General features: G+C 59.5%; 1 protein-coding gene across 2 annotated transcripts in view; it reads right to left on the reverse strand.

Moving 5' to 3' along the window:
- Positions 1–12,695, reverse strand: part of Slco3a1 (solute carrier organic anion transporter family member 3A1) — a 125,864-nt gene that overhangs the window by 20,716 nt on the left and 92,453 nt on the right. For both annotated transcript variants that reach the window (XM_070043188.1, XM_070043187.1), the window contains exons 4-7: positions 9,491–9,754; positions 6,724–6,888; positions 4,391–4,589; positions 3,264–3,390 (exon numbers count right to left, since the gene is read on the reverse strand). In XM_070043188.1, the coding sequence (XP_069899289.1) occupies positions 3,264–3,390; positions 4,391–4,589; positions 6,724–6,888; positions 9,491–9,754 (755 nt within the window). The remainder of the gene's footprint in view (positions 1–3,263; positions 3,391–4,390; positions 4,590–6,723; positions 6,889–9,490; positions 9,755–12,695) is intronic.

A 12,695-nucleotide genomic window follows, 5' to 3' on the forward strand; every position in this document is an offset into this window, starting at 1 on the left:
CAGATGCCTGGGTGTTTCAGCAACGTAAGGATTTCAGAATCTCTGAATGGGGCTCAGCACTCCCCTTGGTTAAAGGCTGCCACAGGACCGTGACGTGCAGATAGATGAATGGAGAATTGAACGTGCATCGTGAGACCACAGGACTGCTGTCCAGTGCCCAGAACCCACCCAGAGCTTGGCCAAGACCAGGGTCGGTTGCTCAGTACTCCACAGCTGCTCTGCGGGGCTTGGTGGACTTTCACCTTCTACAGGTGGTGGAGAGACCGCCCCCCCCCCTTTACCAGTCAATTATTCAAGACATCGGAAGGATAAAGCTCCTCGCAGCTCTCTGCGGAAAGGGAGAGGATCAGAAACAACCCAGACAATAGATTCACGCCAAAGGAAAGCTGACGGAATGAACCGTCCCGCACCCCTCCCGGCCGTACGCCAGGAGAAGAACCAGAAACTGGATTTTAGGGCGGCCTGGGGTGTCTGCCTCGTGCAGGTATGGAAGAAGAAAAGCAAAACCTAAAGCAAAACCTAGACCCTGCATCAGACGCTGGGGGGGGGGGGGAGAGAGAGAGAGAGAGAGAGAGAGAGAGAGAGAGAGAGAGAGAGAGAGAGAGAGAGAGAGAGAGAGAACACATGCAAGTGAGCACTCACCCCATTCTTAAAGTCTGGTGAGAAAGCGGTACAAGTGCACAAGCCATGGGGGCAGAGGGTGGGTGTGAGCAGCTGTGGGAGCAGGTGTGCACACGCCAGGGGAGCAGGGGGCAGGTGTGAGCGGGCGTGGCAAGGTCGGCGGGGAGGACACTGGACCGGAAACCTCACCCCGGAAAAGGTGGCGAGGGAGAAGATGGCTTCTCAGCAGCAGTGAGAGAGGCCGAGGCCCCCCAGATAAGGAAAAGCAGGTGCAAAGGCCCCGGGGGGCGATGATCCAGAGTGGGGAGAGGGGAGCTTGGGTATGGCGGGAACTTGAAGCAACTCCACTTAGCCAGGTGGTCTTTAAGAGGCAGAGGAGGGAGGGAGACGAGGCTGGGGGGAAGCCGGGGCCCAGGGGGACACAGGGATGTCCTGACTGGGGACAGATGGTCTCAGGACCCTGGGCTGGCCTTGCCCCTGGCCTGGGTGCCACCAATTTCTACCAAGCAGTGTGCACAGGTGCTGCCAGTGCGTTTTATAGTTGTGCTCGTGTGAAAGGCTCTGCCTAGGCCGGCTTCGAACCCTGATCCTCAGACCTCAGCTTCCTGAGCAGCTAGGATGACAGGCGTGAGCCACCGGTGCCTGGCAGAAAAATACACGTTTTAAGACCTGTTGGGTCTCAGGATGCCGAGTTGTAACAGAGCGGCTGATTTAGGGAACATTAAAAAAATATTAGGATGTTAACCAAGCTGTTCTGAAAACGAATAGCCTGTGCTTTCATTTTAACCACTCTCAAGACCCAGCCATTTTTTTTTCTTTAAAGAAATACTTGTTTCTACTCCTATAAAGACACGGCTTTATCGCTGAATTTAAAAAGAATCAGTTTCTCTGTGGAATGATTTATTTCCACTAAAGAAAAAAAAATGTTAATCGCTGGCCAGAATACATGACATTAAGGGCAAAGGGGAAGCGGGATCTTTGAACATGAAAACCCGCCACCCGGTTTTCTTCTCTGTCTGGGGACGGCATGGGTGTCCGGGCTTTTCATGGTGACCGTGGCTTTCCTTCAAGAGACCCCAAGACGCAGGCAGAGCCCGGGGCTACAGGTCGGGCATCTTAGATACCATGAAGGGGGTATCTGAGAGACACCCAGAGAGGGGGGACCCACCACGGCCCAGCCAGGCACTTCACATGGGGTTTTCACACACAGAATGTTCTGGAGGGCTGACCGACTGGGAAAGTCACACACGGAAGGAAAAAGCCGAGAGACAGTTGAAAAGTGATGGGAAGACGGAGCAGGGTGGGAGGCATCCGGGGACAGGAAGGGAGGGGCCTGTGCCCGGGCTTATGGCCTTCTAATTTTACCTCCTCCTCCTCCTTTTCTCCCTCCTCCTCCTACTCTTCCTCTTCTTATCATTCTCTTCTTCTTCCTCCTCCTCCTTCCCTTCTAGTCCTCCTCCTCCTTTCTTTCTTCCTCTTATTCTTCCTTCTTCTCTCCCTTGTACTTCCTCTTCTTATCCTCCTCCTCTCCTTCCTCCTTTTCTTATCCTCCTCTTCTCCTTCCTCTTCCTCTTCTAATTCTCCTCCTCCTTTCCTTCCTCCTCTTCTTCCTCCTCCTCCTCTTCTCTTCAATGCTGGATGTAGAGTCTAGGCTCCCCCGGCCCCTTTTGCTTTGATTTTGTTCTTGAGACAAGATGCCAAATCCCTGACATTGCCTGGACTAGCCTTGAACTTGAGATCCTCCCACCTTGGCTTCCTGAGTGGCTGGGATTACAGGCGTGCGCTGTGGTGTTCGGTTGCTGTCGTCCAGCTTTTCCCCTTACGCTGTTCTGTTCTGTGTGGACGCTGGCTCCCCGCAGCGTCTCCGCTCCGCGGGGCTCCACGCCCGCAGGCCTCCTGCACTTGTTTAGTTTATGTGCACTCTCACACTGCTCACGCCCGCAGGCCTCCCTCACTTATTTAGTTTATGTGCACTCTCACACTGCTCACGCCCGCAGGCCTCCTGCACTTGTTTAGTTTATGTGCACTCTCACACTGCTCACGCCCGCAGGCCTCCTGCACTTGTTTAGTTTATGTGCACTCTCTCTCACACTGCTCACGCTTCCTGGAACCTCACTTGAGCTCCCTCTGACCTCTGACCTTCTCCCAGATGACCCTGAGCTAGATCAAGAGCCACGGGCAGGGCCCCGGGGCTGTGTGGCTCTGTGGGGGCTGCCCTCCCCTGCCCCCCAGGCTGTGTGGCTCTGTGGGGGGCTGCCCTCCCCTGCCCCCTCCCCTGCCCCCCAGGCTGTGTGGCTCTGTGGGGGGCTGCCCTCCCCTGCCCTCTCCCCTGCCCCCCAGGCTGTGTGGCTCTGTGGGGGGCTGCCCTCCCCTGCCCCCCAGGCTGTGTGGCTCTGTGGGGGGCTGCCCTCCCCTGCCCCCCAGGCTGTGTGGCTCTGTGGGGGGGGCTGCCCTCCCCTGCCCCCCAGGCTGTGTGGCTCTGTGGGGGGCTGCCCTCCCCTGCCCCCCAGGCTGTGTGGCTCTGTGGGGGGCTGCCCTCCCCTGCCCCCCAGGCTGTGTGGCTCTGTGGGGGGGGCTGCCCTCCCCTGCCCCCCAGGCTGTGTGGCTCTGTGGGGGGCTGCCCTCCCCTGCCCCCCTCTTACCGTGCTGTTGCAGCCGGCGAAGCAGGCGGACAGGTAGGTGTTGCCATCGCTCCCGCACACGGGTGTGAACGAGTCTGTCTGGCACGCACAGTGGTTATTGCAGGGTGAGTGGGGGGCCAGGGCCGAGCTGCAGGACGGGGGGGGCAGGGGGACAGAATCCGTGAGCCCCGGGAGCCCCGGGACTCCCCTTCCTCCTGAGCACCGAGGCCCCGCCTGTGAGCGCCAGGACGGGGGGGGGGCAGGGGGACAGAATCCGTGAGCCCCGGGAGCCCCGGGACTCCCCTTCCTCCTGAGCACCGAGGCCCCGCCTGTGAGCGCCAGGCGGGCGGTGCTCCCGGACCGGTGCTCCCCCACCCCGGGGTGCTCGGCTGCGCGGATACCGTGTGTGCGGCCGACTCCGTGTCCCACGAGGGACACGCACGCACACACATGCACGTGCAGGGGTGCTGGCGGTCTCCCTGTGCGTCTGGACGCGTGCGTGGCACTGGGGAGCCAGCCGCGGAGGTGGGCAGGGGCTTGCCCGGCGCTCGGGGCCCCCCACAGGCTCTGGGTGCAGGGGAGAAGGCGCCACATCCAACCAGGGAAAGACGAGGGGCTGCGGGACCCTCGCCCGGCCTGCCTGGGGGAGGCAGCTGGGAGGCCTGCCTGGGGGAGGCGCCGGCCGGGGAGGGGGGAGAGCCAGCCCCCCCCCAGGCTGGAGCCCCAAGACATGGCGGAGCCCCGTGGAGAAAGGGGAAGGGCTGAGGAGGGGAGGCACCCCTGCTTGGCTCCAAGGCCCAGCCTGGTGGGGCTGTGGTCACACACAGTTTGGGGACAATCAGGAAACAGGAAAAGTGGTCCCAAGGCCCAGCTAGCTACTCAGGAGGCTGAGATGCGGGGATCGTGGTTCAAAGCCAGCCTGGGGCAGCAATGTCCGTGAGACTCTGATCTCCAATGAACCACCAGAAAACTGGAAGTGGTGCTGTGGCTCAGGCGGCAGAGCGCTCGCCTTGAGCTGAAGAGCCGAGGGACAGCGCCCAGGCCCCGAGTTCAAGTCCCTCCCCATCCTCCCTCCTGGCCTCCCTCTCTGGAGGCTGGGCAGCCCGGGCAGGCAGGGGCTGGGGTTCTGACGGTGGCCGGGGACTCACGCATTTCCGTAGGGCACGGTCACCCCCGCCACGGGTCCCGTGTCGCAGCCCAGGAAGAGGAAGGAGACGTAGCAGGCGGTGGACACCAGGTTGACCAGCATGGCCATGCGGATGGCGCCCAGGGCTGACAGGCTGAGCTTCTTCACCAGGAGGCCCCCGAGGAAGATGCCCAAGCAGGCACAGGGGATGGCCGTCATCCCTGGGGGAGACAGAGGCAGGCTGGTGGGGGGGGGGGGAGAGGATGGCCCCATGAGGGATGTGGCACGCTCGGAGGACGCGGGGAGAGAGCCAGACGCAGAATGGCTCAGTGGTCACCACCCGGGCGCCGGTGGCTCACGCCAGTCACCCCAGCTCCTCAGGAGGCCGAGAGCTGAGCATCACGGCTGGAAGCCAACCCGGGGAAGGAAAAATCTGCAATGAACTACCAAAAAGCTGGACGTGGCGCTGTGGCTCAAGTGGTAGAGCGCTAGCCTGGAGCCAAAGAAGCTCAGGGACAGCGGCCAGGCCCTGAGTTCAAGCCCCAAGATTGGTAAAAAAAAGTGACCCTGCCTTAAGTCATGATTCTTCTTTTGGGCTCTTCGGAAGTCTGTCCCCTGTCATGTCTAATCTCTCCAACTCTGAGAGCCGCCCGTCTGGAAGGCCACGGCCAAACTCCTCTCTGGCTGTGTCTCTGTGCAGCCCCTGGCCTGTAATTGGTTTCTGTTGTTGACGTACATTCGGGTGGTTTGCAGGGTGCGGTAATTCTGTACCGAGCGGCTCGGGACATCGCTCTGTGTGTCTGCGGAATCGCGTGCACCGAAACACTCATTTCTGTTGTCCAGATGCCCAGGAGCGGGACCGCATCACTGCGCAGACGTAGGCTTAGCTTTCCCAGGCACAGCCAAAGAACTTTCCAGCACGCAGGCCCCCTTCCTCACACCTGCCGTGTGACACGCACGTGATGTGGGTCTGCCCCCCACCTGGTGACGGTCTGATCGCGTGTATTTGTGGCTTAGGATGGGACACACCTCTGTGTCTGTTCATTAACCACGCTGTGAAGCGATGGGAGGAGGGAGAGCACAGCGATCTCCCGTCCCTCCTCCCAGACAGACAGACGCACTCTTGTCTGTCCAGGGCTGTCCATCTCCAGCCTTGATCCTCTCTGCACATGGCCTTGGCTGGTACCTTTCTCTCCTCCCAGAAACCCGCACAAGTCTCCAGCACCCAGGCCACAAGCCACGCCCTCTCTCCCTCAGGCCTCTCCCCCTGGGTGCTCTCTCCAGCCCCACCCCCCAGCCTGCCTCAGGCCTTCTCTCTGCAGATCTGGCCCTGACCGGCCATCACCTGGACCTCAGGGGCCCAGCTCTGCGTCTTCTCAACTATTTCTGGTTTGCACCAGCTGAGATGCTGGCTGTGTAAGCCAGGGACTCACGGTGGACCACTGCTCACTTCGGTTCTTAGTTCTGTCCACTACTGGTCCAGATTGATACGGACCACGCCAGCGTTTGTTTGAGGAAAAGAAGAAAAAAGAGACTGCACCCCAAATGTAAGCCGACTCAGACCACGTTTCTCATCCCTCGAGGAAGCAAAACAGCTGGGTCTGTTGGCTTCTCGTGAGGGCTCGTGAGTTTTCTTAGTAGCCCAACTCCAAACATGATAGTCTGCTATCATAAAGAAGACTGGTAAAGCAATGCCAGGACGTGGGAAGAAAGCTCTACGATCCACTAGTGATGTCTGCCTCAGGCACAGGCATGCCTGCCAAGCTCAGTGTTTTGTGACTGTGTGTTTGTTTTGGTGGCACTGGGGTTTGAACTTGGGGCCTCACACTTGCTAGGCAGGTGCTCTACTGCTTGAGACATGCCTCCAGCCCTCTTAGCTTTAGTTTATTTTTCAAATACAGTCTTGTTTTCTTTTTTGTTTGTTTGTTTAATTTCCTACCTATGCTTCCTGTGCAGTTGGGATTACAGGCATGCCTGTTACGACCAGCTTATTTGTTGAGATGGGAAATCCTACCTACCTTTTTGTCCACATAGGCTCTGGGCTGCCACCCTCTCTCCCTCTCTCTGCCCCCTGGGTTGCTTGGATATTACAGGTATGACCACCACACCAGGCCTGTCTTCACACGTCGTCCTTGCTGGGCCTGACTAATACTCCCACCTTGCCTGGGGGACCTTCCTTGGGTTTCTGGGTTCACAGGACTCTCTGGGTTTCCAGGCCCCGCCAGGACTCCCCACACAGACTTTCTATCTGTGTCTTTCATGGAGTGCGCATCTCCCCCTGACGGTCCCCGAGGGCCGGGGCTGGTGTGTGCGGCGGCTGCGAGGCCTGCGGGGTGGGCAGGGGGACACACTCACCGAGCAGCTGGTTGGCAGAGGAGGTGGTGAGGTTGAACTGCTGCTCCAGGTACTTGCCCAGGAAGGCCGCGAAGCCGGCCACCACGGCGATCTCCATGCAAGCAGCCAGGGTGATGCAGGTGAACACGGGGTTGGAGAGCAGGTGCTTCGTCACGGTGGGGATCACTGCAGGGGGAGACGGGGGGGGGATGCTGGTTCGAGACCACCCCTGTCGAGTTTCCACCTCAGGGGCTCTGGCTCCAGAAGCTTCCCTGGCTGTACTTTTGGGGGCATTGGGCTGTGAACTCTGGGTCTCAGTGCTCTACCTTTCTTGGCCTTGCTGTTTTTGATGCGGAGCGGGAGGCAGGTCTCGCTTCCCGCTCTTGGACTCCGATCCTCCTATTTCCTGCCCCCCATTTCCTACCGTAGCTGGGATGACAGGTGGGTGCCACCATGCCCAGCTCCTTTGTCTGCTGGGTTGGAGTCTGGTGGACTTTTGTGCCAGGCCTGGTCTGGAACTACACGCACTCCACTCACAGCCTCCCACGGAGGAAGGATGGCAGGCGTGAGCCGCCAGCACCCGGCCAGGGGCCTGTCGTGACCCGTCTTGTTATCTCTGCAAATGGCACCCGGAGGCACCTGTTCCTCAGCCCCAGAGGAGTGCCCGCGGGTCGGCCATTACTCGGAAGAATCTGGTTTCAAGTACACCAGCGTCCTGTCGCTCAGACTGCTTTCTATGCAAGACAGAGCGCGTGCCGCACCTCTATTGTGCTGCGGGGTTAGTGTTTCCCTGGAAACTTACATACCTTTAAAATGATGGCAAGGCACTTCTGAAAACCCTGTTCTCCTCCTCCAAAAAATAAAAAAAAGCGCTCGGGGTTTGTTTATGTATGTTAAGGTTTCCCCAAAGGGAGCCGATGACATCAATGACACACAGTAGCAGCCTAAGGGTATGTTCGCATGCATGCAGATGAATGTAGACTTATGGGAAAGGTCACAGAATTGGGGGCCAGTGGTCCACACCTGTCATCCTCACTACTCAGGAGGCTGAGGATCATGGTTCAAAGCCAGCCCAGGCAGGAAAGCCCGTGAGACTTTTATCTCCAATGAACCACCAGGAAACCGGAAGTGGCACTGTGGCTCTAAAGTGGTAGAACGCTCACCTTGAGCTGAAGAGCTCAGGGATGAGCTCATCCAGGCCCTGGGTTCAAGCCCCAGGACTGAGCAAAAAAAACCCCAAAACCAGTAAGCGTGGATACTTTTGATTGGCTGGCTCCATCTCTTCCAGCCGTGGTATCTCCCTGCCCTGGATCCGTCTTCATAAGTTAGTGGAGCAAAGGAAGGGGTCCTGGCCTGACAAAGGCATCTGCAGTTAATGGAACATTTTTCTACTTCAGCAAGTATCTTAATTATCCCAGAGACAATTCCACTGGTGGAGGAAGGACTCCTTGTCCAGACAGGAGTCTGCCTGCTTTGGTCTTAATAGCTAATGATGAATTTCTCCTTGAATTAGATGTGAAAACCATGAAGTTCAGGAGTCGCTGCGCGGGAGGCCGGCGGAGCGGCCTTGGAGCATCTTAGCTGCATGAACAAGTTCGTTTCGCTGCTGTTCACCAAGCCGGCTGGCTGGCGGAACCCACAGCTTCCTCTTGCGTTCTGCCCTTTTCCTCCTGCGTTCTTTCTTTCTCCCTTCTCTGGTTTTTAATGCAATGGCTCCTAGCATTTCTAGATTAGGATTCTTTTCCCCCCTGAAGAGTCTCCTGGCCCAAACCGCAGCCTTAATGAGCTCCATCCTGGGCGCCATTGTTCATTCGGATGGATTGCTATACCCACCAAGTTTGGGTTTTCTAGCATCTTCCGGAAGGATCCGGACTTGCTGGAAACGTGTGGGGCCTGCATTGGGGAGTGGCAGATTTGGGGCCATCCTGAGGACGCTGCTTGTTGGAGCACCGATTTATCCATTGATAATAAACCGGTCATTCTTAGGACCCCCCCCCCCAGTTCCTCCAATCCCATTTAAGAGCGAGGAGACTTAGACCAACCAGTGTTGGTAGCTGCTGCCTGTCATCCCCAAACCAGGAGGACTGCAGTTTGAGGCCAGCCCCATCGCCCCAACTGGCAAGACCCCATTTTGACAGAAAAAGTTGGGCGTGGTGCATCGTCTACGGTAGGAGCTTCGATTTCTTTTTTGAGGCTGATAGGGAGCTATGAACTCAGGGCCTTGACATTCTCCCCCTCCACCCGCCTCCCCCCCTCCCCCCACCCTCAATTCAGCCCTGACTTCACCTGCACTTCTGATTTTGTTGTTGTTGTGTTAATGGGAGAGGAGAGTCCCACAAACCTATCTGTCCGGGCTGGCTTTGAGCCACGATCCTCCCGATCTCACTGCGTAGCTGGGATTACAGGCGTGAGCCACCACACCCCCGGCCTCAGAAGGCTCCTCCTTGTCATTTCCTTCGATTGTTCATTCAGCCGGTGGGTCTGTCATACCGGACACCACCGGCCACGGGGCTGGGGTGTGTCTCCCTCACTGGCTCTGTGGCTGAAGTTGCTTGGGGACAGCAGCCCCCCGCCCCCCACACCCAGGGCGCCTCCCCACCAGCCCCCCGATCATAACTAATCAAAACGTCACGGGTGGCTGCGTCGGTCCCTCCAGAAACGTGACCAGAGAAGGCCAGACCCTTGGGGGGCCGGCCGGGAGCCCGCTCTGTCAAGGGCCCGGGATGAGCCTGGTGTCCGGGGTCCCCGTCACCCCACAGCCCCCCCCCACCCCGTGCTCCCACCGTACCTCTCAGCTGCGCAAAACAGGAGGCGCTGCTGTCGGGCTCCAGGGGGTGTCTGAGCACCCCGTTGCTGGGCTTGGGCCGCTCGTACTCTCTGTCGGGGAGCATGGCCCGCTCGCTCTCCAGGGTGGGGTCCGCGTGGGAGGGCAGCGTCTGCGGGAAGCCGAACATCAGGAGGGAGGAGAAGAAGAGCAAGGCGCCGCACAACAGGAAGCCGCCCCACCAGGCTCCGATCCAGCGCGGGTCCTCGGGGGTGATGTCCAGGTTACCTGCCGGGGGACGGGGGGGTGATGTCCAGGTTACCTGCCGGGGGACGGGGGGGTGATGTCCAGGTTACCTGCCGGGGGACGGGGGGGTGAGGTCCAGGTTACCTGCCGGGGGACGGGGGGGTGAGGTCCAGGTTACCTGCCGGGGGAGGCGGGGCTCAGTGGGGGGACAGGGGGGTGATGTCCAGGTTACCTGCCAGGGGAGGCGGGGCTCAGTGGGGGGCCAGGAGGGGGTGTGGCCACTGTGCTGACAGGCAGGACCTGCTGGGCAGCTCTAGAGACGGGCAGGGGTGGGGTGGGGGTGGGCGACTGACCACTGGCTGGGGAAAGGAGTCTGTGTGGCCTCAGCGCTCCCATTTCCTCCCTCCTCCATTCCCTCCTCTCCCCCAGACTCCCACCACCCGCGTGGAAGCCCCGCAGCCGCAGCCGCAGCCGCAGCGTGTGTGTCTGGGCCCTGAGAGGCGCTCACGCAGCCCTGCTGGCAAAGCCCCGGGGAACCATGGACTGCTCCAGGGCAGATCGGTGAGGCATATCCCCCCATCTCCCCCCCCAACACCCTCCCCACCACCAGGGCATCTGAAGTCCCCCCCCCCCCCCCCGGCCCCATCTTCGGTCAGGCTGCAGGGACGCAACTCAGGCCGCGCTGCCCGGCTGGAGACCCCGCCCCGCCCCCTCCTCTCTGTCTCTGATTTGCCAATGACACCCAGGGGACTGCCGGGGAAACCTCGCCCTGCTGACAAACCACGTTCCTGCTGCCCAAATGGAGACTTAGAGAGACGCGAGCAATAGTCTAGCATGAAAACCCACAGGGCTGCGGGCCTGGGCCAGACAGACGGCCGGCCGGAAGAGCGGCACCCGCAGCCGCGGTGTGCACCGTCCAAAGTTGTTCTTCTGGAAGAGTCTTGCCAAAGCCAGCCATTGTCCCTAGAGGGCTTCCATCGGGCCCAGCGTGGCCCGAGGCTCGCTGGAATGCTTCTGTTCCTCTTCCACACAGCCCGATCTCATGGCGATGTGGAATGGGCAGCCTGGCAGGGTTAGGTTTCACCCAGGTTTGCAGAACCGAAGACTGGAAGGCAGGAACTTGCGGGCCAGGGCTCTTCCAGGCCGGTGGTCTTTCGCTGGACTTTGTGCTCCCTTGCCAGGTCCTGGCTGAATGAAGAAATTCTGGGTGCCAGCCCCAGCCTAGCAAGGTGGCTCACGCCTGTAATCCTAGCGATTTAGGAGGCTGAGAGCTGAGGATTGTAGTTCGATGCTAGCCTTGGGCAGGAAAAGTCCGTGAGACTCTTCTCTCCAGCGATCCTGAAAAAAGCTGGAAGTGGAGATGTGGGTCAAGTTGGTCGAGGGCTAGGGTCCTGAGTTCGAGTTCCAGTACCAGGATTTTAAAAAAATTATAAAAAGGCTGGATTTGTGTGCGTTGCTCAAGCGTACTAAGATTGGGCTGGGAATGTGGCTTAGCGTTAGAGTGCTTGCCTAGCATGCATGAAGCCCTTGGTTCGATTCCTAAGTCCCACCTACACAGAAAAAGGCTGGAAGTGGTGCTGTGGCTCAAGTGGTGTGAGCCACAGGTGACCATCTTCAGCTTGGAGATGGGGGCGGGGTGTCACCAGTGTTTCTCCTTTCCTCAAAGTACATCCCTGTCCACGCACTCAGGGCCGGCGTGGGGTCACAGGATCAGAAACAATGGATGTGCAGGGAAATTGGTGTGGCAGACTGGGAGAGAGCGAGCGGTGCTCTTCTGCCCTCTGCTGGTCAGGAGCAGCTATGGCACGCACCTCTAGGGCTGGGGGAATCCGCCACCGGAGCCTGCCTGCCAGCTCTGAGAATGAAGATGTGAATGGAATGGAAGAGCCGTAGCTGGGGCCTCCTTCATTCATTGGCGAGAAGTCTCAAAAGATCTTCCTGCTCGAGCTGGCTTTGAACTACGATCCTCAGGTCTCAGCCTCCTGAGCAGCTGGGGTGAGAGGCGTGAGCCCAGGGGGCCAGACTCCAAGGCTCAGAGATTCTGGCTGCTCCCCGGCCTCAGGTTAGGGACCATGATGGCAGTGTTGGGGCAAAATGCACCACCTGGCCGCCGTGCTTGTCTCTCGAGGTGGCCCCTGCTCTCTCCCTGGGGGCCAGTCCCTCTCGTGATCTCTCTGGTGTGGCTTCTGCTGCTGGGGCCCAAGCTGGTCTTTCTGTTGAAGCAAGATGGCGCGGCTTGCTTCGTGGGGTGTGTCTTTAACCAGCCCCTCCCTCCCGGGCGGTAGAGAGACCTAGCCCTAAGGCTAAGGCTGCGTGCCTGCTGCTGTCCCCTCGGAAGGCCGCACTGGCCACAGCACGCACCCCGGTGGCCGGAGTGGATTCCAGGGCACACGGCGTCTCCCAGGTGAGTTCATCAATTCAGCCCTTGAGAAGTGACAGGTTGGCCCCGGTGCTGGGGCCCAGGGAGCCTAGATCTCAGAATAGATCAGCAAAGCGAAGAGGCCAGAATGGTTGGGGGGCTGGGGGGAAGGAGGGAAGGAGAGAAAGAAGAAGGGAGGGAGAGGGGGAGGGAGGAGAGAGAAGGGGGGACAGGGCTCCGTTTCTGCGCTGGGCAGACTCGGTGTTGTCTTTCAGGTGCGTGGTTGGGCATGGCCCGGGGTGCCCACATCTCTGGTGGCCCCGAGGCCCTGACCACCAGCTCACGTGTGTCTCTGTATAGTAACTGCTCTCCTATCCGTGGGCCCAAGTGTGGCTGCTTTACACAAACGACAGAAGAGACCAAAGAGCTGCTGCTTCTCAGGGGCGGTGACGACACTGGCTCCTTCTCTCTGTCTGTCTGTCTGTCTCCCCCGTCTCTTGTCTGGGCGCCCTCTGGAGAGGATGTTCTTGGGGGAAGGTAGTAGACAATGCCATGTCACTCATCTGAAGAACGGATCGGCAGCCGGGTGCCGGCGGCTCACGCCTGTCATCCTAGCCACTCAGG

Source organism: Dipodomys merriami, unplaced genomic scaffold, assembly GCF_024711535.1.
Source record: "Dipodomys merriami isolate MVZ:Mamm:240054 unplaced genomic scaffold, mDipMer1.0.p SCAF_33, whole genome shotgun sequence".
NCBI classification, from domain to species: Eukaryota; Metazoa; Chordata; class Mammalia; order Rodentia; family Heteromyidae; genus Dipodomys; species Dipodomys merriami.